This window comes from Rhyacophila brunnea, unplaced genomic scaffold (genome assembly GCF_057557595.1).
Source record: "Rhyacophila brunnea isolate RB1 unplaced genomic scaffold, BYU_Rbru_1.0 scaffold_8, whole genome shotgun sequence".
In the NCBI taxonomy this organism is placed as follows: Eukaryota; Metazoa; Arthropoda; class Insecta; order Trichoptera; family Rhyacophilidae; genus Rhyacophila; species Rhyacophila brunnea.
The window spans coordinates 32,357,817-32,384,452 of NW_028233350.1; the positions used below are offsets into that span (position 1 = coordinate 32,357,817).

The 26,636-nt window shown below is 30.7% G+C and overlaps 1 protein-coding gene across 1 annotated transcript in view; it reads right to left on the minus strand.

The window, feature by feature from the left end:
* Window positions 1–26,636, minus strand: part of LOC147064150 (arylsulfatase B-like) — a 68,993-nt gene that overhangs the window by 36,753 nt on the left and 5,604 nt on the right. The window contains exons 2-3 of the mRNA XM_085958631.1: window positions 19,019–19,145; window positions 7,603–7,762 (exon numbers count right to left, since the gene is read on the minus strand). Coding sequence (XP_085814757.1) covers window positions 7,603–7,762; window positions 19,019–19,145 — 287 coding nt within the window. The remainder of the gene's footprint in view (window positions 1–7,602; window positions 7,763–19,018; window positions 19,146–26,636) is intronic.

Consider the following 26,636-nt stretch of genomic DNA (forward strand, 5'->3'; position numbering starts at 1 on the left):
TATGTCGATATTATACTGAAATAAATTTTATACCGCTTTTGACTTTATGTCAAATGGTTCAGAATTTCACGTAGAGCATTATCTGTACACTAACTCAATTTGTGATGTTTGTAGAAAAGCTGCCTTTTTCCTTATGAGGGCATTGTAATATTTGACTACTTTATTTTATTGATATATTTTTAGCAAGCGAGCACACAGAAAAACAGTTTTGGGGGGGGTCCATTTTGAAAAATATACATATTATTTTAAGGGTCGGGGTAAAAAAAATGCATGTGCAACGGGTTTCTACATTTACTCTGCCTACTACTTATAGTTTCTCATCGCGCCAACCGCGGAATAACGTATGTTTACGGGTATATTCTCCATACCCAGACATTCCACGCTGTGATTTTGGCGATGAATACCTGAGCTGCGGGTATAACTAAGATTGTTTACCTATGAGTTACTGTGACCTATCATCCTCAAGTGGTTATCGAATGCACGTAACCTAGCGTCACAATTATTACGATCATTGCATCAATTTATGAGTAGGTACCACGGGTCTACCAGTGGCCACAGACCTTGCGTATTACCCAACTCGTTGAGAAGGCTATTTGACATCAAAATCACCCAGGTCAGTCATGAGGTTCTAACGACGAAGAAGAACAACTAATATGCCATTTAAATAAATAATTGTTAATATTTCCATTTTTGGGGGGAGGGGTCCGATTCCGAAATCCATCCCATAATTAAATAATTATAATAAAAAATATTTACAAGTAACGTATACCAAAAATAAAATTTGGAACGATTTCACAAATATTTGATAGAAAATAATTGACTTGTTTTTGATTTCTGATTAATTATCATGCATCGATTAATATAATATTATGATATAAATCATTAATTATACAGTAAACTTATTTTATAATTATTTGTGAAACATAATTATCCTAATTTTGCTAACCTATTAACCTTAGATAGTATGATGTTTGTAATAGTTAACTTTTACTAAGAGTAACTTAAAATTAACTTCATTAATGGTCTATGTGCATACATAGTACATAGGTACTAATATATTTTCTTATATTATTTGTACTATAACTGACAATGATTTTTTCGCCTATTTCCGTATATTCAAAAAGTAGTTTGTTAGTGATGAAAATATATTATATACGTGCTCTTGATCTACTTTCTGAGATAATTAAAGATAAATATATTATTTCAGAAGAAAAAAAATGAGAACAACACGATACCTACTCCTTATTATGAAACAACTTATTATACCTTATTATATTATATAAGGGTGGGTACTATTAATATTATTGGTATATAGATGTATTAACATAAAATAGTCATTTGCCCAACTCATTGAGTCCTTGTACTGGATTAAACATACACAAATAAAACAGCATGCATTTATTTCCAGCAGTGGGACCGAATTTGCAACACACGCCTTCAAAGACAAGCGCCCTATCATCTAGTTAAGCTAGCGTGTGGTACCACTATAATATAGGTACACTGGTACCTATATCTCGACCATATTTGATCCTAATAAGATAATATGGGCCTCCATAGAGTGGAAGTTTGTATTAGCATAATATGTTGTTTTTACGAGAAATGGATGTCAGCCACTTGCTCAACCTATTAGGTCCATACTCTGACTCATACACGAATTGAAAAACAATATGACGTGTATTTGCCAGACCCATGATTCGAACTTGGGACCCACGACGTGATAGGCCGATGCTTAAGCCGCGCGCATCACATATTATATTTATTATATTAAAATATAAGTCGAAGACACGAAGGTTTTTAATAAAAAAAAGTATAATATTTTCAAGTTACAAGACTTCATTATTCTGTGCCATGTCAATAATAATTATTATCATATTATTATTATTGTGTTCTCCAGTGAAGAATATTCATACGTTATGTTTGCAGTGGCTTATACATCCAGATTGGTTACGTGACATGTGTGCTAATAATTAAAAGTACGAACTGAAATGAGTCCAAAAGAGAGACATGAGCGACGCCATATTTATTTTCCACGGGCTTGCAGGAATCTATCTGCACGACTAGGGGTGCGTTCTAAAGTTCATATCGGTATACTGATAGCAATACTTTCTTACAATGCCGATAAATACTTTTTAAAAGATTCGTAAATATTAGAAAAGTATAGATTGGACCCAAAAGGACCCTATATTTTATCTAGATTAAATGATATGTTTCTAAGGTTTTTCAAAAGTATAATGCTATCGTTATATTTATGGAAAAAGTTATAATATAAAATGATAATATTATGTATGGTTGAATTTCGGGCAATCAGTTCTGAGAGAGACTAAATACAAAATCGATCTGGTTGAATTTGACTCTATAATACTGGCGTAATTATATTACACCGATAGTTATTATTCATATGTGTTTTAATATATAAATAAAATAATATAATATTATGTAGCAAGATAACTTTGTGTCGACCGTGGTGTAACCTCTTTATAAAAATAAGTTAGCAAAGTTAAAATGTTGTATAAAATGCGCATATGCTGTGCCTTTAGTTTACATTTAAAATAGCAATTTACGATACAAAACTAATACGCCATATACTATTGAGTAAAAAAGCTCATTATTTCTTTTATTACTCTATTATTCTATCATTATATTATATTATATACCTACACTTTTATACAGTGTCAATACTTCATTCATAATATCATTATTACTATATAATCTTTGGTGTCTCTCCTATAATCTTTCTACATATCAGTCAATTCAGCGCCACCACATTTTCTTTATTTTGCCTGGGAATTTTTTGTAAGGAAATTCAACTGTCTTCAAATCAAATTCTTTGTCGTCCAGCGCAGTTATTCTTAACAGTTAGTACTTTAGCACGTTTCATTTGCACATGTCATTGTAGAATGTAATAAAACAAATATTATGTTACTACTTGTCGTTCGATATTTGACAGCTCGCGGGGATCTATAAATTAAGGCGGCGGCCGTGACGTAATTATTTTTTGAAGTAGCATCATCTTGCATCTAAATTCTCAATATAATGATGAACACTATCTCGCTCTAAAACTTAACACAGCTAAGAGAGGCGCTATTAAAAGATACCACTTTTTTGACAGTTCAGACAGTTAACTTAGTAGTTAACTGCCTGGATACATAAAGTGGTAAATGTGATATTATATTTTTTATCACATTTAGCTCTTTGGATGTTAAGTGATGTTAGAATAGAATCGCTGGACTTCTTTTGGTTTCAAAGGATGTATTATTTGTATCTATTCCGCTATTATAATAATATGTATGAGGCGTCCTAATAATCTAAAAAAATCATTTTCTTTAACTACCCCAAATATTCTTCTCATGACACAGTTCATGAGTTACAAATGCAATTCAATGCAGTTACAAAATATAAAACAGATTCACATAATTCAATTTTTATGCAGGTAGCATCTCTATCGGTATAACCGGTTCGTATTTTCAATATTAGCATATTCAAATTACTTTTACGTCGACCGTTTTTCCGCCTTGCCCAACTGGCAGATGCGTGTTTATTTGTGTATGTATTTTTTTTTACTATGTTTAGGTGGAAGAGAGCCTTCAATCTGTTTCTTAATTTTTCTCTCCTTGGAAATACACGCGATTCATTTAACTCACTCGAAAAAATTGAATAGGCTGATTTGAGACTAGATAGATTTAGATTTGAGATATACTTAATGTGTTTACAAAAATATAAAAAAAATACTTTGAACAAACAGTCAAAATGATGCCAATTAAGTCGATTTAATGCATTTAAGACATATATATATATATATTTACTGGAATTATACTTGACGCGGAAAATTTATGTTTAAATAGTTATTTACTTGTGTAAATATTGAAACTTTTGTTTTCATTATATTATATTATTATTAACTTCATTTGCTAGTGTACTTCGTGTCAAAAATGGGGGTTATCGCGTTTATATGATGATAATATGATATTTTTTTTTACTTTATTAACTAGTTATATTATAAAAATTGCAACATCACAATTTTCTTTTATACGAGAAATAATAACGAGTAACGTTACGAGATCTTTTACTAACAAAGTATGTTTATTACTACGACATATGTCTCCAACTTTTATCACCCTATTGTCCTTAATTCCAAATGACAGCACAATATGAAATTATTAATAATGGTTTGATGTGCAAGTAAAATAAGTAATCAATCATTTTGTTTTATTGACTTGTTCAATCAAAGTGTTTGGACTATAAGAAGTCTCATTACCTTTTAGTACTTATTACAACGGAATGGCAGAGCTTTGTCGTGTTGAATTGGTAACCATAGAAAATTTAATACAAATATAAAATTCGTTATCCAATATACATCATTTGGACCAAGTTAGAAACATGTTGATTACTAATCAGTGCTCCCCAACCTTTTTATACTTGCGGACCGGTAAAAAAAGGAAAAGTTTTCGCGGACCACTAATACTGAAATAAAAATATTTTTTTACGTAATAATTTTTTGATCTTATATTGTGACGGATGGGCATAACTATAACTAACAAATATACATATAAAAGTCTGATAAAATTAAAATTTAATAAAAAAAATGGGTTTTTTTCAACAAACTAATGCGAAACCTGCTGTTGCATCTTTGCTTTACATTAATAGATTTATAGCTTTACAGATTAAAGCTGGATATTCATCTTCCACTGATATCCAAAACTATGGAAGTAATTTAATGTTCCTTGGGCGGCCCGGTACCATTTGATCTACGGACCGATTAGACAACGTACATTCTTAAATCTTTTGTACTAATCATTGAATAAAAATATTTTAATCGAATAATATTATAAAGTGCATAGGTACGTTAAATGCATTAGGAAACACGTTAAGTTAATGTGGAAACAAGGTTATACGTTAATTGAAAATCACAAAAGATCGTTGTCAATATAATATGAACAAAATTTGAGATAATACTTTGGACACAATAATAGTTGTTTAGCATATAGAATGTCATCGTGATCAGTATTGTACAGATTTGGGAGTCCGATAAAATGCATGTTCAAGTTTCGCTTAGTGCGAGTATTTTTCAAAAATATTTTTTATAGCAGGTAGTTATGTTTATGAGGTATTCGAAATTATGTATTTTGGTCATTGAAACACATCGGTTACAGTCTATTTTTTTGTCTTCTATCTTTGGAAATTGTTTCAGTAATAAATAGTATGGTTAAAATTTTCGATTTTTGTAATTGTTCTGTAAATATTATAAAAATAATTACAAGATAAAAAGAACTTTTTATATATAACGTTTTGAAAATTTCTGTTGAATCATATAAACTTGACTTGACTAGCTTAAACGATCAAAAAAAATTGTATTTGATAGAAATACTACTGAAATGTTATTTAGACACTCATATTGATTTCCATAGTAACGCACGTATATATTAATAATTTCCTAGCAACATTTAATAGTGGATTGGATTACGGATTTCTTCCGAAATAACTTTTCATACAAAATAGAATTAACTGAAAATGAATTTAATTCTACTTAAAGATGGCTAAAAGTATTAAAAAAATGCATTGGCATCGTGTTCTGATATATATTTAAAAGTTTCAAATGTCTAGCTAATCGGGAAGTTAATTAAAAATCTATTGCAAGATTTGTACCGGACAAACAACCACCAGACAAATAAGAATACGACCTAATAAAAACGTTGTAAAATAATGTGAATGTTTTGTTTTGGTACAAGTCGATCATATTAAGTTCATGGTCGAAGCATTTAGTACTGAGTACTGATGAGTATTTTACTAACAAAATAATTATCACATTCAGCCGGGGTCATTCCCTCAAATGAAAGCCTACTCTACGTTCTTCCAGTCATAATATTATAGTCCAGTGTGTGAGGCGCTGGCCTTTCATCCAGGGTCTCTAGGTTTGATACCCAGTGAAGTCACAATATATTTATGTGATTTTCTCGTCTGGAAAACTGGGTGTTTGTGATTGATTCCCTTTTATTGGTGACTACACTACTGTTTAATTATATTACTATCATTGGGCCTCATGGTCTGTGTAGTTTTAAAAAGAATATAAATTCCAAAGCACTAAACTTAATGACGACATCGATCCAGCGGGTTTCAGGTTATCTCTGAGGTCACTTAGTGCCCATTAGGTACCATTATATTTAGCCAGCGGTTGTCTGCTCGCCGAGCAACTTATCCGGCTCATTCAGCAATGAGTCGAACATGTAGTTCATCTAATTGATGACTTATATCACATCGTATAGTCTGCCTCACTATCCGTTGGTTTTTATGTGGTCTTTCCGCGTTATACCTAACATGCACTTTTCCATGTCATATTGCGCCATTCAAAACTTTTGAATTTTTCTTACATTAAGGGTCCATGTTTTACATGCATACATGAGCATTGTGGCACCCATCGGTTTACGCTTAACATACAATGCGAGCTCACTTTTGAAGATACTATTTAGACGCCCAAATTATAACAAAACTAAATTTCAGAGATTATCTTAGTAGCTAACATCTGCACATCTAGTTTGCGTGATTTAAAATTGTGTTGAAATGGTTACGATTTTTGACAGATGCGGACGATACTAGTGTGAAATTTGATATAAATGAATCTACACTGTAAAGCTGCCAATTTAATTATAAGTTTTAATAGTCGTTGTTTCAGCTTTTTTCATATTATATTTAGGAATAATAATTGTGTTCTAGAGAAGATTTTCTTTAATACCATTGTCGGAATTAGTTTAAACAAATATACGTTGAAAAAACTGAAATCTTGACTGTAAAAGAATAATATTACTAGTATTTTTTTTAAACAATAGCATTCCACTAAAATCCAGAATGGGGAATTTTTATGATTTACAATAATGTAATAATTAACAATGCTATTATACGGCTATTTTGTTATAAACATAAACAGCTCTTAACACTAACGATATTAGTTTCGAGAATGCTTAATTAAGATCAGGAAGGATTGCCAGATGTAAAATAATATGATAATTGAACATTTTTTGATACTAGAATATAATTATAGTTATGCGGAATAAAGCAAACTAACATATTATAATACGAGGAAAGATATAAACATTTTTATTCGTCATATATATTTGAAAATCTACATATTACACAGTAGGATTGTTACTTGATACCTATTTAAATGATAACAGCAATTAAGTAAGTTCGTATAGAATTATTTAAGCATAATAATATGACTTGTTTAAGAGATATTGTTTTATAAGCTATAAGTATATATACAAAGAGTGTTATAAACAATTATTTAAAAACATTGTCTAAAGTGACAAACGAGGTACCGATGATCAAACGAGTACAGGTGTCATAGTTGATAGTTGGAATTTATTATTATTTTATTTTTTATCTTGGGTAACTCAAAATCAGTCAGGCCTCCGAGAGCCTAAACCCGCCACTGGTGAAAATAAGTCACAAAATACAATTATGAATAAAACGTATATCTTGAAGTGAAGAAGTTCTACCAAAGTACAAAAACGCAATGAATACGGCGGAGATTAAAACAATGATAATCATTATTAGTTTAGTTAGAATGTAGTAGAAGATGTAGTAAAAAATAATAAATTTGTCGTTTACCTGTTTTTATAGGATATTTCCCCGTCATAAGTGCAGCGCGAGATGGCGTGCAAATAGGCTGGGTATAATAATTGTTTAAGATGACGCCATTGTAGCAGAGGGCGTCGATGTTCGGCGTCGGTATTTGACTGGAGCCGTGGAAACCGACGTCGTTCCATCCCTGTAATACACAACAATAAATTAATGAGCGTTTAGAATAAACAACAAAATAGTAATATCAAATACTTACGAGTGAGTGACTAATATGAAAAATTAGACACAAACAAATTAGACAACAGACTGTAGCGTTATAAATAATGTTTGAGACTTTTACGGTTTTTGTTATCATATTTATAGATTTCTGGATTTTCACCGTGTGAACTTCTTCCTTCTTTCCTCGACGTTTAGGGCTCGTTGCAGAGGCTATTCTCATTAATTCTCAACGTATTTTTTTAATGAACTAACTAGCTCTACAAATTGTAGACAGTTCTGGTTAGATTTTAAAACCCAATCAAACCCTGCGTAAACCAAGCCATAACTGATAATATTCAAAAAATATTCGTCTATCTATAAAATATCAAAAATTGTGACATTAAAACTTACATATTTTTAGGTAATTTATATATATTAAAAGTTTTTTTGACTATTATATATTATGGTTTGGTTAGGCATGTCTAATGAATTTTAAAATAGCTAATCAACATCATCCGTAATAAGCGTTCTTAATTCAAAGAAAACAAATAAGTATGTCTGAAAAAGTGTTCACTATTTTTGTCGAATCGCTCATAGCTTACTAATCTATTATAGTTTGGTTGAGGCAGGGTTTATTTGATTTTAAAAACTGGGATGGAGGTAGGTTGTTAAGATACGATATAAAGAGTGCACACTAAACTTTATCAGTCACGCTTAGTTGTTGTCATTGAACTAAGAATATAATTTACATTTTAAATAATAAACATTAAGCCCTGGCTACCCAAATCATAATTCATAAAAAATATTCTTCTATCTATAAAATACCTAAAACGATGTTTGATTTCGTGACATAATTTGGGATATTTTATAAATAAACGAATATTTTTTACTATTATCTACACTATGGCTTGGATTAGGCAGGCTTTAATTGAATTTAAAAAAACTAACAAATACTATCTACATAATTGTCTTAGTTTAATAAAAATAATACGTTTGACTGATAAAGCGTAATGTGCACTGTTTATGTCGGATCTTAAGAGCCTCTTAAGACCCTTCGCCACTGTATTATATAAGTGTAAATATTTATTATAAATAATATAAACACGTTTATGTCACAAATTGAAAGATAATTAATAATATTAATTATTTTATAACTGATTAATAAAAAATTACAGTATTTATATTAAAAAATAACAATAATTTCACTAATTAACAAGTCAATTAATTATATCTGTGTTCTTATTGTTTAATTAGTATTTTATTACCCCTTTTATTAAATATGAATGAAGAGTCCTCGATCATATTTAAAACAAAGAAAAAGACTTCCGAATGAGTCAAGGCAAGTAATAATTCGCCATTTAAGGTTAAACCCAGAAGCCGAGATGCGAGCACCAACAATAAATAAGTAGAGACCACAGTAAATTGTTGTGATTTTAAATATTCAAACAGGTCTTGATTATTATCAAGTGATACGATCATAATTTCTATTGTCCGTAGAAATCAAATCATAATCTTACATAGGGTCATAATCGCAAACGGAAGTTTCAGGGTTGCCGAAACATCAAACGTAATTAAACAATAATAAATCAATACGCATTCAATGATATTTTATTTCATTGTATTATTTTACTGAAACTCATTTTCATACATAGGTAATTAATTAAAATAAAAATACCAATGACATAAATATTAATTTGAACGAAATGTGAGATATTGTATTGGTGTATTTTTTTTGGCAACAACGTTTTTTTAAATGTAAAATAATGAACGAATTTTCAATACATATAAGAATCATTAATTGATTGACTAATAACTTATGGTATAACGAAATGATTCACACAACTTAAACAATACGAAATAATTTAATGTAAATAGAGATATTCTACAGGCTTTTTTTATAATTATTCAATTCAATTTTCTTTATTCTAAAAATATATATTAGGTTATAATATATCTCTATATATATAAAAATCTCGTGTCACGATGTTTGTGGTCGAACTCCTCCGAAATGGCTCGACCGATTTTTATGATTTTTTTTTATGTATATTTGTTAGGTATGAGAATAGGTCAACAAGTATATTTCATACCGCTAGGTGATTAGGGTATCTCTATCCAGAAAAAATTTTCTTTTATTTTTTTGACAATTTTTTTTTGTAAGTATTTTTTTTATTATTTGGCATAAAAAAATACCTATAACCTCAAATTTTTACTTTTCTACCCCCATCCTCCCATTTTTTAATCGCGATTATATTATTTTTGTATGAACAAATTTAACCGTCGTTCGTATTTCAAACAGAACGAAATTATTTATGTTGTTGAATGACAGATGGCACTACGTCCGAGAAGAATTCAAGAGAAGCGTCGCGTCATTTTGACATTTCATTCAGCAAATCACAACGCAGTGCGTGCAAAATTTTGTACGATTTATTTTAATTTATCTTTTTTAATGTGCGTGTATTACAGTGCACAATGACAGCAAGACGCAAGGGGGGGCATTTGGGCCGTCGAACGAATAAAGCAACAAACATGCGAAATAGTAGAGTAGAAAGAACAGACGAACAAATCCAACAAGATAACAAAAACGTGCGTGTAAGCATGTTGCAATTGCGTGCATCTCAATCACAAGAGGCACGAGCAGAACGAAATCAACAACGACAATTGGAACGGAGCCAAGCGCGCCGGTTCGTAGTTAACACACGCAGAGCAAATGACCGACAACGCCAACAAGTACATCGAACATTTACATCCGCTTCGTTCCTTCGTCTCGCATTCGAGTACGAGCCAGATACTGAATATTCCGCTCATCCGAAAGTGCTGATTGGTGCTATGGACAAAGAATGTCCCCATTTTCATGCGCTCAAATTCAAACATGAGTCAGCCGGGATGTGTTGCGCATCAGGAAAAGTGCAACTACCAGAAATTGAGATACCACCAGAACCATTGAACAGCTTGCTCATTGGCACGGTTCCAGATTCAAACCTGTTCCTGAAGTCCATTCGCACATTCAATTCATGCTTCCAAATGACTTCGTCCGGAGCAACGGAAATAGTTCACAATACTGCGGCAAATGGTCAACAATTCCATTCTACGTTCAAAATCAAAGGTCAACTATACCACAAAGTAGGCTCATTGCTGCTAATGCCAAACGAACCACATACATTTTTACAAATCTACTTCGCGGCTACAATAGCCTCAATTCGCTTAATGCCAGGCGCATCGTCGGCGAACTGGACGCCCTGTTGAATGAGCACAATGAATTATTGAAATTCTTCAAAGCACACATGCACGAATCGCAAAGTGACAATCACGCTATTGTCATCAATCCTGATAAAACACCAGCTGGAGAGCACGTATGTCGATTCAATGCGACTGTTGTTGACGACATTGCTAGAATCATGGTTGGCGACCGCACATCGACGCGAGAAATCGTGATTCGAAGAAGAAACAATAATCTGGAGTTCATCGCTGACACACACCGTTCATACGATGCTCTCCAATATCCGCTAATTTTCTGGAAGGGACAAGACGGATATTGCATAAACATTAAACAACGAGATCCTGTCACAGGTAATTCATTCATTATGAACATCATTACTCATTTTGAATTGAGAAAATGAATGGTTGATGTTTTTTTGTTTTTATCGGCGGTCATCGTCTACAGTGCTCTATTCCTCTTTCTGTCATAGATCCCATCCCCACACACTTACGATACATTCGTTACCTTTTATTTAACAACCAAAATATTCACTAGAAATAATTTATATGGCAGAACAACGTTTGCCTGGTCAGCTAGTAACTTTATAGTATGCAGCATAATGTCATAATGCAGTAATTATACAACCAAAAATATTTTGTGATCAAAAACAAAATGTATCATTGGATATAACTACATCTCCAGGCGGTGAATTGCGTTGATAAGACGTAATTTGTTTGAACTGACGTTTGACGAAAAGAATCAGTTGGTAGTGAAAAAATATAATAATTGATGGCGAAGTATATTAAAATTATTGAATATTCGACCATGTCCGATCCTAATAAAATAATATGAGTCTCCACAGAATGTAGATTTGTATTAACAGTTTTTTTTACGAGAAATGGATGTCAGCTCAACCTATTAGGTCCATACCCCCTGACTCAAACACAAATTGAAAAACAATATGAGTGTTCGCCAGCCCAGGATTTGAACCCAGAAGCCACGACGCTTAAATCGCGCGGGCATCGTGGGTTGATAATAGGTCAATATAATATTGTTTTTTTTTTTTTGACCATGTCCGATCCTGATAGGATCATATGGGCCTCCACAGAGTGGAGGTTTGTATTGACAGATTTTGTTTTTTTTACGAGAAATGGATGTCAGCCACTTGCTCAACCTATTAGGTCCATACCCTGACACACACAAATTGAAAAACAATATGTGTACTTGCCAGACCCAGGATTCGAACCTGGGACCCACGGCTTTGTAGTCCAACGCTTATGCCGCGCGGCCACAGTGGGCGTGTATATATATAATATATTGTTATAAAATATAATTATTGTTAATCTGTTAATATATAAAATGTAATTATTGGTTATCTATTCTGTCTTTAATAAAAAATAGTTTTTCGTTTATAAAAGGCATTATGATTGTATTAAGGTGACGCATCAGTGAAACGCCAAATAATGTTCAACTGTACGCGCGACGAAAATTTGTACTTGCTTCGCATTCATTGAGAAAACGTGGAGTCGGACGCACGTCACTTTGCTGCGTGATGGCGACGGGCCAATTAATTCTAAAATCGTGTAAAGATGACTAAAAACTTTACCCATTTACTTTAAAAAGCAAACATGTCAATGAATATATTATTATTGATACTAATAGAATAATAAACAGAACATAAAATGGACGTATGTTGGATTTATATGAGAAATAATATTTCGTTTGACAGGCGTCATTTTCACCCGCGACCCGCAATCCGCACATCGCCTAGCAACGATCTTTTTAGACCGTGCCTCAACTAATGCATGGCCTTAATATTCAAATAAAACAAAATATTTTATAATAAATCTACATACTTTTATTAGCGATCAGGACATGTATCATCCGATTAAAGGGTTCACTGGCTACCAATGATATCAGTAAACAATGTGTCTCTAAGCCAAAGAAACCGGCCTTCATTATTATTAAAATGAGGATTAGGTACAATATATTTTATAAAGTATTACTACATATATTAAATTATATAAATTGGTATTTTAGTCGACAGTTATTTAAATGGTCACACCATTATGAAGACTTTCACTACTTATAAATTTAAATGAACAATAGTGAGTTTGTAATGAAATGGAAAATATGTGAAAAATGACACATAATCTATAAAGGTTCTAGCTTATTGTAGATTAGTGATGTTAATATTGAATGAAATTATCATTAAATCGGAATTAGGAAGTAATATAAAGATATTTTGGAATATTATTATTTTTTATTACTAATATCACGGTTTTTTAGTGCGTTACCTTACATAATACATGTATATATAGGTCCCAGCATTTTTTTAAATGTGAAAAATCAAACCTATTTGAATTTAAATATATAAAATATACCTACATTAAAATGACTGTATTTATCCAGCGGACCAACGAACTTATCAAGTTTGACGTTAGTACGTGGTAGCGAAGAACTAAGGTATCTATTGTAAGGGTGCTAGGAACTAGGGGAGGCCTTCATTAAGCAGTAGATTCCCCCAAGCTGTCGATGACGATTATTAAATTGGTTGTATAAATAAATAAACAATGAAATAAAATAATTGACTCTAGTTGAAAACCATGTCTACATAAGTAAGTGTAACCTAAGCAATGGCTAAAATGATAAACAGCCTTGTAGACAGTATTTTAAGTCCGATTATGATCCCATGGCAATGGCGTAGCAATTGTTAATTATACAATTAAACCGTATATTTCGTATAAGAAATCAACGACCAAACAATACAAGGGATGGGATTATGCGAGCCAATGCAAACAAAATAGAAATAAAGTCGTGTAATAATTGCAGGGCACTCTTGCTTTGGACAGTTGTATAGAAATTCTTCCATCGCTGTAACAATAGAACTACGCTAAATTTGCTAAAAAACGGTGATTTAAAAATAATATTCGTTATAAATTGCATAGTTAGATGCTTTTCAAGGTCCATTATAGTCAGGCTGTGATACGAAACTGTAAACAACGATGATAGTGATAGTTATAGGCAAAAATCACAGTAATATTGTGGACTGTTTGTAGAAATTAATGATTTTTACTTATTGAAATAAATGGTAATAATTTAAATGAAATATTCAGATATCAAGTTACTGTATTGTATTAATTGAATTGAACTAACACTACCACCGTAATTCGTAATTCAGTACCATGGCCTGAATATAGTCGACCCTGGATGCTTTTGTTATAATTGTTTGATACAATAGACGTGAAGTTTTCCATTCTTCGTAATACCATTTTCCGTCCTAATAGAAGACTCTCCCAACTCATTGTGTGTTTTCTTTGGATTATTGCAAAAAAATACCACATATTTTTTGACAGGCGCGGATTCGGGGAAACAGGCACTCTACCAACTATTCCACTGTGGGGCTCAAAAGAAATAACTATTACTTAAAATAAGTGTTTTTTAATGTCAATATGTAAATAACTATTAAAGTCTAATATGTCTATTATGAGGAATTTTCAATGTATGTAAGTATTTACAATGAAGTATTCAGTATTGAATTAAATATATTCAAATAAAAAAAATATATTTACTTAATAAATATTTTTTGACGTATCGCTAAATATATTTCATCCACAAGTACAAAAAAAATACAAAACAATAATTATTAGAAAAATATCCTTATAGAAAAATATTGACTTCCACTGTCGATATATATATATATATATCGATCGGTGCTTAGACATTCGTGCAACTTACGATATAATATTGAATGAAAAAAAACTGATTTGCAGGAAACGGGACCACAGAAGCCAATCATACTAGCGTCTGTTCCAAAATAATGTATACAAATCCAAAATATGTAGTTAATTGTATGTTTCTAGATAATTAAATTGTTTCTTATTTTAATAATCTTGGTTAAACGATTTTGATTTAATGGTTGACAAATTTAGAAAATAGAGAAAGTTGATAGGATAATAATAATAATTGTAAGCATGCAATCAGTTGTTATTAATTAATAAACATCAATACTTTGTATTGCAAATTCAGTAATGTATACTATTTTAGAAAGTAAGTATATAAATACTATAGATAAAATTATATTACAAGTGATTCAAGATATATATATATATATATATATATATATATATAAATAAACTGCATTAAAATATAATAATATTATAGTAAAACTAAGATGGCACCGAATAATTTACTTCGAAGTATATTCAATAATTATTTTAGTGATATCATAAAGGTAAATGATATCCGTCTAGCATTAGTTACTGAAGCTTGTGACGTAGATATGTTTTTCGATCATAAGCTATCTTTTAAATAATTACACATTAATTTTACTTCTTCAAAAGCTTATAAAATGCTTGGTTTTATCACGAGTGAGTTTAATAACATATTAGATTCTTATATATTTTTTATACGCCCACTTCTTGAATACATTTCTATAATATGATCCCCCTATTATATAGTTTACATCCAAAATGCCAATGTAAAGAAAAGAACTTTTACTCATTATATAATTAGAAAATCACATAATTCTATTTAAGGATAGCTCAGATGGACACTTTCTCAGGGTGTCGATTCGTGCACTTACCTTTAGATGAAATTCATCCGCAATGGTATGAATTCCCAGACTCCAAAGGATTTTGGATAATATGCTTGTAAAAACAAAACAATGATTCGGTTCGTGGATTGTATGCGTATGAATACGTATACCGTTATATAATATTTGAGGCTTTCACGGTTTTGTTTTTTATCGTAGTAGATTTTTGGGTTTCCACCATGTGTCCTTCTTCCTTCTTTACTCGACGTTTCGGGCTCGTTGCAGAGGCCATTATCAAGAGATGATATGTTATGTTATATATCATTTCTTGATAATGGCCTTCTGCCTCTGCCTCCTACTACGATACGTATACCGTCGTCAGTGCTAAGAGTACATTGGCTGCCAGGTAATTAGAAGCAATAGTAGGGGTAAAAATCCGCATGCACACCATCGACCAACCGAATCATTGTTTTGTGTTTACTGTAACTTTCTGCGTTTTATTAAATTTGGACTTGGTATCCCAGCTGAATAGTAATTAGTTAGAGATAACTAGTATGTCCACACCACAATCGAGATGGTAATAGCTGACGTTTTGGTTATATTTAAAACCGTAAATTATTTAACTTTCAACTGCATCGAACTGTTGAGTATGATCAAGTTTCGTATCCCAAAAAATTCCGACCCATTTTCACGTTGGTTTATCTGTTTATTCTTCAATACCAATGTTTATTCACTTTCTAATAGTAGTTCTTCTAAGCATTGAATATTTTTTTCTGGTGTCTACTTACTCAATTTCTACTTCAAATCAATAATTTGATATTCTGATTTTATGTTATTCTATTTTATTTAAAATTTAACTTTAAATTGTATTTTGCAGTTGTTGTATAAATTGTACATGACTGTAATATTTGTTTATTTTACTATTATATTTTATATATTTTGTTTCATATTATGTAAATAGTTTTGAACCGTAGTGTAGGTATGTATCAAATGTATATCTCATCTCCATACCGATTGTACATAATCTTAGCGGATATTAACGAAACAGTCATTGGCATTTTTCTGCTCGAGGTTAAAAAAATGAATGAAATATTTCCGGCTGATGTAATTAGCGGCATTTGTTTTTAGTTGGGATTCGTGTTCATATCGACTAGACCAGCCCAGACTGACTGAATAACAATTTACGGATACCTATTGTAATACTTAATTATGATCTGTCTGTAATATGGCCATAGAAACATTCCTCGCTCAGATTGTATTGAAAATGAATGCATTTTTTTTCAACGCGCCGAATTATTCAGAAGTTACAAACTGATGAATGATTGTCTGATATATAAATACTTGATTATAATTCATATAAAACAATTGCACAATTCATCACAGATTTAAATCAATTAGCATATTATTAATGTACTGCAATTAAATTTAAGAATGATATAGTATTGTATTGCTAGAGTGGCAAAAACATATACCGACAAAGTACCAACGCAATAGTTTCCTAAAAATTTATAACTGCATATTTTAAGATGTAGATGGATTGTGTTACGACAATTTTACTAGGGTAACAGAATACAAAGTATTCAGTTTAATTTAATTTACTGGTGGTTTGCATTTTGCAAGTGTTTTAATTAAAGAAATATTTATCTAAAATATTAAAAAGAATAATAAATATTCTTTTAGTTTAGTTAAAAAATAAACGTATAATAAACAAACATGTTACTATTATAATGTTTATTAATGGTCTTCTCATATTATTAAATAATATTTTATGTTTATTATTAAATTGTAATTGTATAATTCTTTCGTATGTGTAAAACAGATTTTTGAATGGTTTATAATATGTTTTAATGTATTTTATATTTATATAATTACAATTTTTTTTTTAGAAAATTAAAATACGGGTGATTTGTAATATTATATATTTATATGGAATCAAGCTTCAGTGTGTGAATGTTTTTATACAATATGATAATATAAATTATCAGTAGATTAGAATACCTAAACGTATTCCACCATTATCCGTTTTCTATTGTCCACGATGCCAAAAAATCACCGGCGGTCAAATTTTCATTTTAACTGTCAAAATATTGGACGAGCAGATATATAACCAAATATGGTCAGTATTTAACTTTTTTCTTGACTTAAAAATAAAACCTCGGAAAACGACTGTTACTTAATTTCTTTTTACTTTTACTTTTCAATTAATCATACGGAACCCGAGCTTGATACTAATTTTCGTTATTGAGATACAATGACCTATGTGCCCTCTGTAAACAGCAAGTAAATTTATTCTTGTGTAGAGAGGCGCTAAGTCATATTAAATTAGCATTGCATAACTTCACTGAGATGGGTGTCAGTATGAAAAAACTGCGGAAACACATCAATTGTTACGACAGATTAATTTAGAGGGCAATAAAAATGTATGTGCCCAAAATAATATTTTTTACTTAAAAATGGAAATTCATACAAAACGTGGTCATGCATTGAAACCACCTTCAATAATTTTTAAGCTGTTTTTGTATTGTCATAAGAATAAAAAAAATTTTGTCAAAAAATAATCGTTCAAATATAAATATATTTTTTGCATAAATTTTCTGCAATAACCTATCTTAATAGTTGATTTTTTGACTGATTACTGCCATGAAATCAGACACATACTAAAGACAAGTTTTATGAAGGGACTAAGAGTGTGAAATTCTTTATTTTTGGGTCATTTAATGAATACAATTATTTGATTCAATTGACAGTTTAAGTATGCACAAGCCGATGATTAATGTGCCAATAATGAATGCACCATCGAAATATTATGTGGAGATTGTTTATCTACGCATTATTTTAACTAGTTTAGCTATTAGATTAACAAGATAAATTTAGTTGCATAGAGTCATAACTTACATGTTTTAAAAATCGAGTTTTGAGATAATCGCAAAAAATCATTAGAGCACTATTTTTTGTAATTAGAAGAAAAGTATTGAGCTCCCTTGAATATTTATGAGTGAGTGAGTCGATTTACATTATTTAAAAAATATATATATATAAAACCTACTCCTAAGGCTGCAGGCATACAGCACACTATGAGAAATAAAGCTCCCTGATTGCTTAGAAAGGCCTCGATGACAGAACTCACATTATTCATTAAAAAATGTGTATTTGTCAACGACTTTCACATGGTTTAAAGTTTAAAGTGATTTTTGATAGCCAACTATTTTTCTTTACATAGATTAATGCCTTTAGAATCACTTGGTATATTTAACAGAAAAATAACATAAATGCAAAATGTAAGTTATGACTCTAGGTGACTCAATTACATAAATCACGCATTTTTCATGTTATAAATGTGTATATATTCATCGTTGCTTCGCTCTGTCAAACCATTCCGGATATAAAATATTAAGTTAAGTTATAACACTCATCCTAAAACGTGCCTAGAGGTGGTTGCCACTGTATACCACGTTCCACATAAATTAATAAAAACGATAAATAAATTGAATAGCTACATAATATGCTGTTCTTACCATGTCATCTGCCATGATGAGAACTATGTGCGGCTGGCCGGTCAGTGTCGGTATCGCATCGCCAAGAGTTGCAGTCAATGCGGCAATGATGACACTCCCTACAAAAACTTGCAGCTTCATTTCGTACCTGAGAATAATAAAAAAATCATTGGATTAGACCAGGGGTCGGCAAACTCTTGAACCAAAAGAGCCAAATATGAGTAGCACAACAGTTAAAAAAAAATCGAGAGCCATACGTATATTTTTAAAAATATAATTTATTTAAATGAATTAATTACATTTTATAATTGTTTATTTTTTAAGTGAAGAAGATTTTCCAAAAAAAACTAACATACTTAAATAAATATGTTTTTTATTGATGAAATTATAAATATAATTTTTACAGAATATGAATTACAAACAATTTTCACGCATTCTTTAAAACTAATGTGAACAATGACCTTCCTTGCATTTCTTTTGAGAGTTTCTGTATGTTTGGTATGTTTGTAACTTGTAGTTTTTATTTCAGGCGCGACTCCAAATTCTCATCGGTTATTTGGTTTCTCTAAATATTATTTATATTGTTCATGTTTGAAAATGATTATTCACATACATACTATGTAGACTCGAATATAGTAAAAATAGCAAATAATGCAATAAATTTGTTTCAACTGGTCATATGAGTTCGAAAAGTTATTCCATGTATTAAAAAATCACAGTATCTATCTTATGTAGATCTTTTAGAGCGCACCAATTGTGTTGTAAAATTAAATAGCATTTTCTCTATCCGAATCTTCAATTTTGGTGGCAAGACCTACACATTTAGAACTCCATAACTCTTTGCTCGTTATATCCACCAATACAATTGTATTTCAAAAGTGCTCTTGTCAATATCAAATGGAGAAAAATTTAATTTATCGACTTTTGCAATTGGCTGATTTAAAACAAATCCTAGGGTTTGTTTACTATTTATAAATTGTTGGAATCTCTGCATAATAATAATATATTCCCTCATATTTAATATATCTGTCCTAAAATAAAAAAATAAAAAAATCAGTGCTAATAAAGGCATTATTATTATCGAGTATTAAGAGTATTTTCAAACTCTATTTATATTTTTCTGTTTTGTTTGTTTATAAAAAATTTATATTGTTTAGGAATGTTTTGCACTGTATGTGTTGTACGTGACCCTTTTGCATTCCAAGAAACGACACAAAGTAAACAAACAATCATACCTTTTTGCATCAAACATCACGGAGGAATAATTAGGATCGCGATAATGTCATTATATAATAAATATAATAAGTATACACATCAATGGCAAAAAATAAAAAATTGTGAATTTTGCAAAAGTTTTTATAAAAATTGTGAATTCGGAGTTTGGCAAAAAAGAGCCGCACGCCAATAATACCCAAACAGCCACATGTGGCTCGCGAGCCGCGGTTTGCCGACCACTGGATTAGACAATCAAACTCATTTTTCTTAATGATTTCCCCCCAAATAGAGCATGTGTATAAATTCAGTTAATCGAACGTTTATAAATTCTAAACTAATAACTGTTGTCAATATTGTGTAAATAAGGTCTTGATCTTAAATTATTCATAATTATTATTTAAAAAAATATGACCCCAATTACAAGACACATTCCTATTTTAAATAGGTACCTACCATTAATAAAATGAAAATAAATTAATACAGACACTTTACGATGATAAAGGCCTTACAATGTCAATATAAAACAGTAAATTATTTAGATGTCATTTCGTCACCAAAATCACATCACAATTTCACCAAAATCTGAAACTTCTTTAGCGAGGGGTGCAAAACTAGTCAATGCACTCCCCAAAGACGTAGATATTTTCGGTGACATGCTATGTATTTTGTATTCGAAATTTTATTTTTCTGTATAAAATTGTATAGTATGTTATATTCTCTTCTTCTTTCTTGTGAAGGTAATATTTGTTATAATGTAAATATCATGTTGTGTACGTCTTGAATTTAGATTTGTTATGTCCACAATGTTTTGTTTTCTTAAATTAATTAATTAATTAATTTGCACCAAGGGTAGTGATACAGCATTTCCTGGTGGAGTATCAACTCCATGTTATATTTATTTTAATACGCCATCGATTATAAAACGCATTCCGAATTCAGAGACGCTTATGATCGACGCATTGCGGGAATAAGTGTTGTCAAATTTTGGAGGGAAAAAAGAATAATGTACTTATATAATTAAATATGAACATAATATAAAGTAGGTACTTGTCGTGGTCATTGTTATATTGTTAATTAATTACTAGGTACTTAACTTTAGGTATTATTTTTTTAGCTATAATAATTATTTACTGTCAATAATATACACTTTTTGATACTGAAGCAGGTAAGTATTGATATATCAATGAAGTGGTAAATAAAATTAAACTGTTATCTTATGGAAACAATAACAAAATATAACCAAATCCCTCAGATATGACTGGGACCACATGTTATAAATTGAATTAGAGCCGATAAAAAACCGCGAAATGCATTAAGACGGTGAGTCATCAATTTTCACACTTTCACCAAAAATTTGATGAAAACTTAGAATAAGACATTTATGTGAGAGTTTTTGACGATTTTATTGCTTGAGACGTAAGTGATTTAGATAGATTTTATACATTCTATTGCAAATATCGTCTATACAAACCCGGTATGGTAGAACACATAAATATGTTAATAATTGTGTTATTTCTTTCAAATGATATGTTTTTTCACCAATAAGTATAAGTAAAGAAATATAGTAACTTGTGAGTTAGCAACAATGTATGAAAAGAAAATGGTGGCCAATGGTGAAACTTTGGTTTGTTTACTTACATTAGCGATTTTACATGAATTTTCATCTAAATAATCATGGTTCTTTTTTGTACCTATATAAAATAAACTCTTGTGACGACGTTTTTATTGTGACTATAACGAATATAATATAAATCAAAATATACGTGTAAATGCAAGAAAGATTTGTTGCTATTTTAATCGTTAACATAACCTTTTCAACTTAATTTTGATAATTATCTTTGTTTTCATTTAAGGCTGTACCTCAGTTGAGGCATGGTCTAAAAAGATCGTGGCTAGGCGATGCGCGGATTGTGCAAATGACGCGTGCCGAACGAAATATAATTTGTCATATAAATCCAACATGCGTCCATTTAATGTTCAGTTTATTGTTCTATTAGTAACAATAATAACATATTCATTGACATTGTTTTCTTTTTCAAATAAATGGGTAACGTTGTTTAGTCATCTTTACACGATTTAAAAAATAATACCCCAATCGCCATCACGAAACAAATCGACGTGTTCACAGTTCGACTTTCGATTTCTGATTGCCAGCGAGTACAAAATTTCGTCGCACCTGTAGTTGAAAATTATTTGCCGTTTCACTGAAGTATGCTCTTTATTAATTTAGGTTGGTACGTTGTTATATCTTCATATACTTTTTTCTTCGTAATCTTTATAATAATGATAGATAATACATAATGCATGCTGCAGTAAGTTTTACATAACTATAAATAAATTACCTACTCGAAATGTCATAAATGTCAATTTTTTGAGTATTCTCGCGTATGGAGAAAGTTGAAGAGGCTCTGCTGTCAAAACTATCAAATTAACAATATTCACAAAATCTGAACACAGACAGCATGATTAAATAAGAGTTTTTAGCGCCTATTGACATTATTGACATGCGGTATTTTTTAATTAATCAAATACATGTACCTACTACTTACTGATGTATTATAATATTACGTCTATAACAATGTAGCAAGGCCAATGGAGGACATTATTATAAGTGTGTTGATTGAAAATAAAATTTGAAAAACTATCATAATAATGTACGTCAAATTTCTATAGAAGAGTTTGCGAATGCTGAGCATTATAAACATAACACATTAGCGTGATTTTTGATAGTTTTCGCCCGAAACAATATATACATGGAGGGACATTGAGCAAGAGAAAGCGTTGCTATAAGCTTTGTATAAAAAAATCTGCAATTGCAACTGTAAAAGCAATCAGATTACCCCTGTCTAATTCATGCGCATCTGCTCATATTCATATTTTATTGTCTCCATTATATTATGAAATTAAATACATAAGGTACCCTATTCACAAAAGATCACTGGAGGTTTTAGTTTACGCATCGGCCTGAGATGTCGACATGCTTGAGAGCATGTTCTGAAATTCGTACGTATGCAGTTGGCCGTATCACAGTTCACTGTGAGTCATTGTATGTAACCACCGGAACACAAGGGCAAAACATAATAAATACAATCACATCGTATATATTTATATAAAATTATGGTAGGTGTTAAGTATCAAGCCGTACTAATCAAATATATGATAATAATGGCGGTGTTATTTTCAGATATTTGATACTAATTAATATAAAATTAATATTGAATTTATTAAAATTTGTACATTACTGTTTGCAATGCATTAATAACAGCGCATTATTTTTTGATATCAATGCTATATGGCCATATCTTTCGAGTAAGACAGCCCACGATAAACTGTGCTACGGTGAATTGTAATATATACATACAATAATTTACCTGTAACCAATAATTTTTATGTTTATTATAAATTTGATTTAAGAAAATGTTGTTTATGAAATAGCTTAAAACTATTCTATTCTACCCATAAACTATAAACTGATATTTGACAATCCAAGAACAAGGAAGATTGCATCTGATGAACCGTGTTGGTATACAACTACTTATCTTTGGTATTATCGATGGCATTCGCTTTCAGTTGTCATGACAACCAATTTACCCGTATCAATTTAATAAACCAATCAACTAAGACAGTTGGAAATTTATAGGGGTATACAACTGACAACGATTAAACAAAATAATTTATTATAGTGTGTTCACCAGGCAGTTATTATATATTTTACACAAGGTGACAAAGGGTAATATTAAAAAAAAAAATAGTAATGCTATTATCACAAAGTTCTGATGGCCGGGAATGAGAAGACAAACCGAATCATCCTGTGGTAACCAAGAGATATTAAAATACATGAACGACGACCAAGAGCCAGGTGAGTCAATAGGATAGCTATGTTAGGCATGGAGAAACATGAGATTAAGAAAGTGAACGAGTGGATACAGCCAGCAAGCAGAGGCCTTCATTTAGGAGTGACCGTGACTATTTTTATGCAAAACGGATTTTCAAAAGTTATTGAGACAGCAATAAAAGTCGCAGTCAGAGAAGAAATGAAATAATAATTAAAACAAAAAAAAACAAAAAATCGGAGTGTATACTTATACTTATACTATATGCGCGTTAGAAGCAATACTTCTTTGGCGTAACAAAACAAAAACAAAACTTGTGATAATCTAGATTCTTCGACTAGCTCTTGAGTATCTTGTTAAATTAGACACGTAAGAAAACGGGCCGCTTATTGAAGCGCCGTTGGTTTACATCTATAAATTTTAACTTATATTACTAAATTACATAATTATTTATCGTTGTTTTTATTTTTAAAGTAACAACTGCCACATGACGTTTAATAGTTTGTTTACGTAATGAATTGCAAATGGCTGACAATAATAAATTCGCTGCCTAGGCAACGGAACAATTCTAAACTATAATATTATACTGTATAATCGTCACGATTGCAGTATCATACTGTGGCGTAAAGGTAGTGCGTTCGGCTGATAACTGAACAAACGGTAGTTCGAATCGAATCGAATCGAGTGCGTTTTTTTTCGTGTGAAAAAATAAATTATGTGTTACATGTCACACGCCAAAAATACACTCTGATCTGATTTCCCAAACGCGCCAAATGAAGTATAACTTCAACAATACTTTATATACTTACATACTTTGAAAACCCTTCTGAGAAATCTTTTTTTTAGCAAAAATTGCTACTAACAATACTAGTTAACTTTGTCGTGTAATTCATAGATATTACACGTAGGTATGACGCAGTGATCAGAGCACTTAGACGCGAGTTCTGGAGGGCGCAGGTTTGATTGCTGGGTTTTATAGTGGATATATTCTATTTCTCAGAAGTATTTTCAAATTATGTAGGTATGTTCAATGGAAGAATGATACATTATTAAATCTTGTGAATTATTCGTTGAATATAACAAAAATAGTTTATTACAATTATTAAATACTTATATTGTGGTACGAATACAAACGATTTGAGATAAAATTCTACATGTATTATCAAGATGTCACAATGTATGTTGGTCTAACCTAGATATAAGATAAATAGTGATATTGCGGTTGCAATATAAAAAAAAATCGTATAAAACTGTAATTAAGAATATTTATATATCTACCTCGTATGATGATTTTGTTAGGATTTCGTATAATTTTTGGTTAAAATAATCATAAAAACTCTAGATCTTTATCCCAGTGGGTATTGATTAGTAATACGTACTACTAGGCATGATGATACAGAGTGATTGTGAAGTATACATGCTGTCATAATATTTAGTACTAAATCCGTTAATAGAGCAATGAAAAAATATTGAAATAGTTTCATAAAAAAATACTGTAAGATTAGATAGGTACCGCATTTTTAGACCTGTCCATAATTATGCGTAATAAAAATATTTTGATTTCATCGATTCATTTACCAATGGATTATGTACTTTTCCGAAGTTTTTAGAAGTTTCGGATTCGATTCCAGCGCATATATTCTATACACAAGACTGCTTATGTCCTTTATGGCAGCTAAATTGGATAGGAAAGTATCGAAATATTAACACTTATTGTAACAATTACAATAAGTTAGCCGTCTGAAGTGTCAAAACTGTCTATCTCACTATAAAATTTATCACAGCCAAGAGCTGTTAAGTGGGTCTATTCTATACTTATCGACCGCCAAAGTGATAAATATTATCATACTTAAGGTAGGTTTGTATCAAATTATTAGCACTTATTGTAACAATCACAATAATTTGGTTTTTATTGTTGCAATAATTGCTATATTTTAACAGCACCTATCTGGCTGCTGTTAAAAACTAATACTTTGAAAGGCTAATACTTTGATACAAACCTACCCTAAGTTTGATACTATTTATCACTTTATCACTTTAGTGGTCGATAAGTATAGAATAGAGCCAAAGATGCTGTTAAAACATAGCACTTATTGTAACAATTATCACAACTAACTTATTGTAATTGTTACAATAAGTGCTAATACTTGGATACTTTCCTACATTAGATAGCGGCCGAAAGCAGTCTTGTGTATAGAATAGATACACAGGTGCATAATACATAAAATATAATACTTTTTTTATGCCTGGGTTTTTCTGTGTAATAATTGTACTTTGTTGTACTGTTTCCGTTTTGAAAATTCAATAAATAGAACGTTAGTTCAAAGTTAAATAATTTAAATAAAATTTGCAGATGTTTATTGCGTAGCTCGAACGGATTTACATTTCAATTGTATAAAATAAAGTGGTGTTTTTGTTTATGCGTCCATCGCATAAAGTAAAATCCGACTATAATAGAAAATATATCTTGTATTTAAACCTAAACTTTAAGCCGTATATTTGTATCATGGGATGCGTTTTATTACCTTCGTAACCAATCATACCTATCATACATAATTTTTAATTGCCTTCATTCCATTATACGTATATGT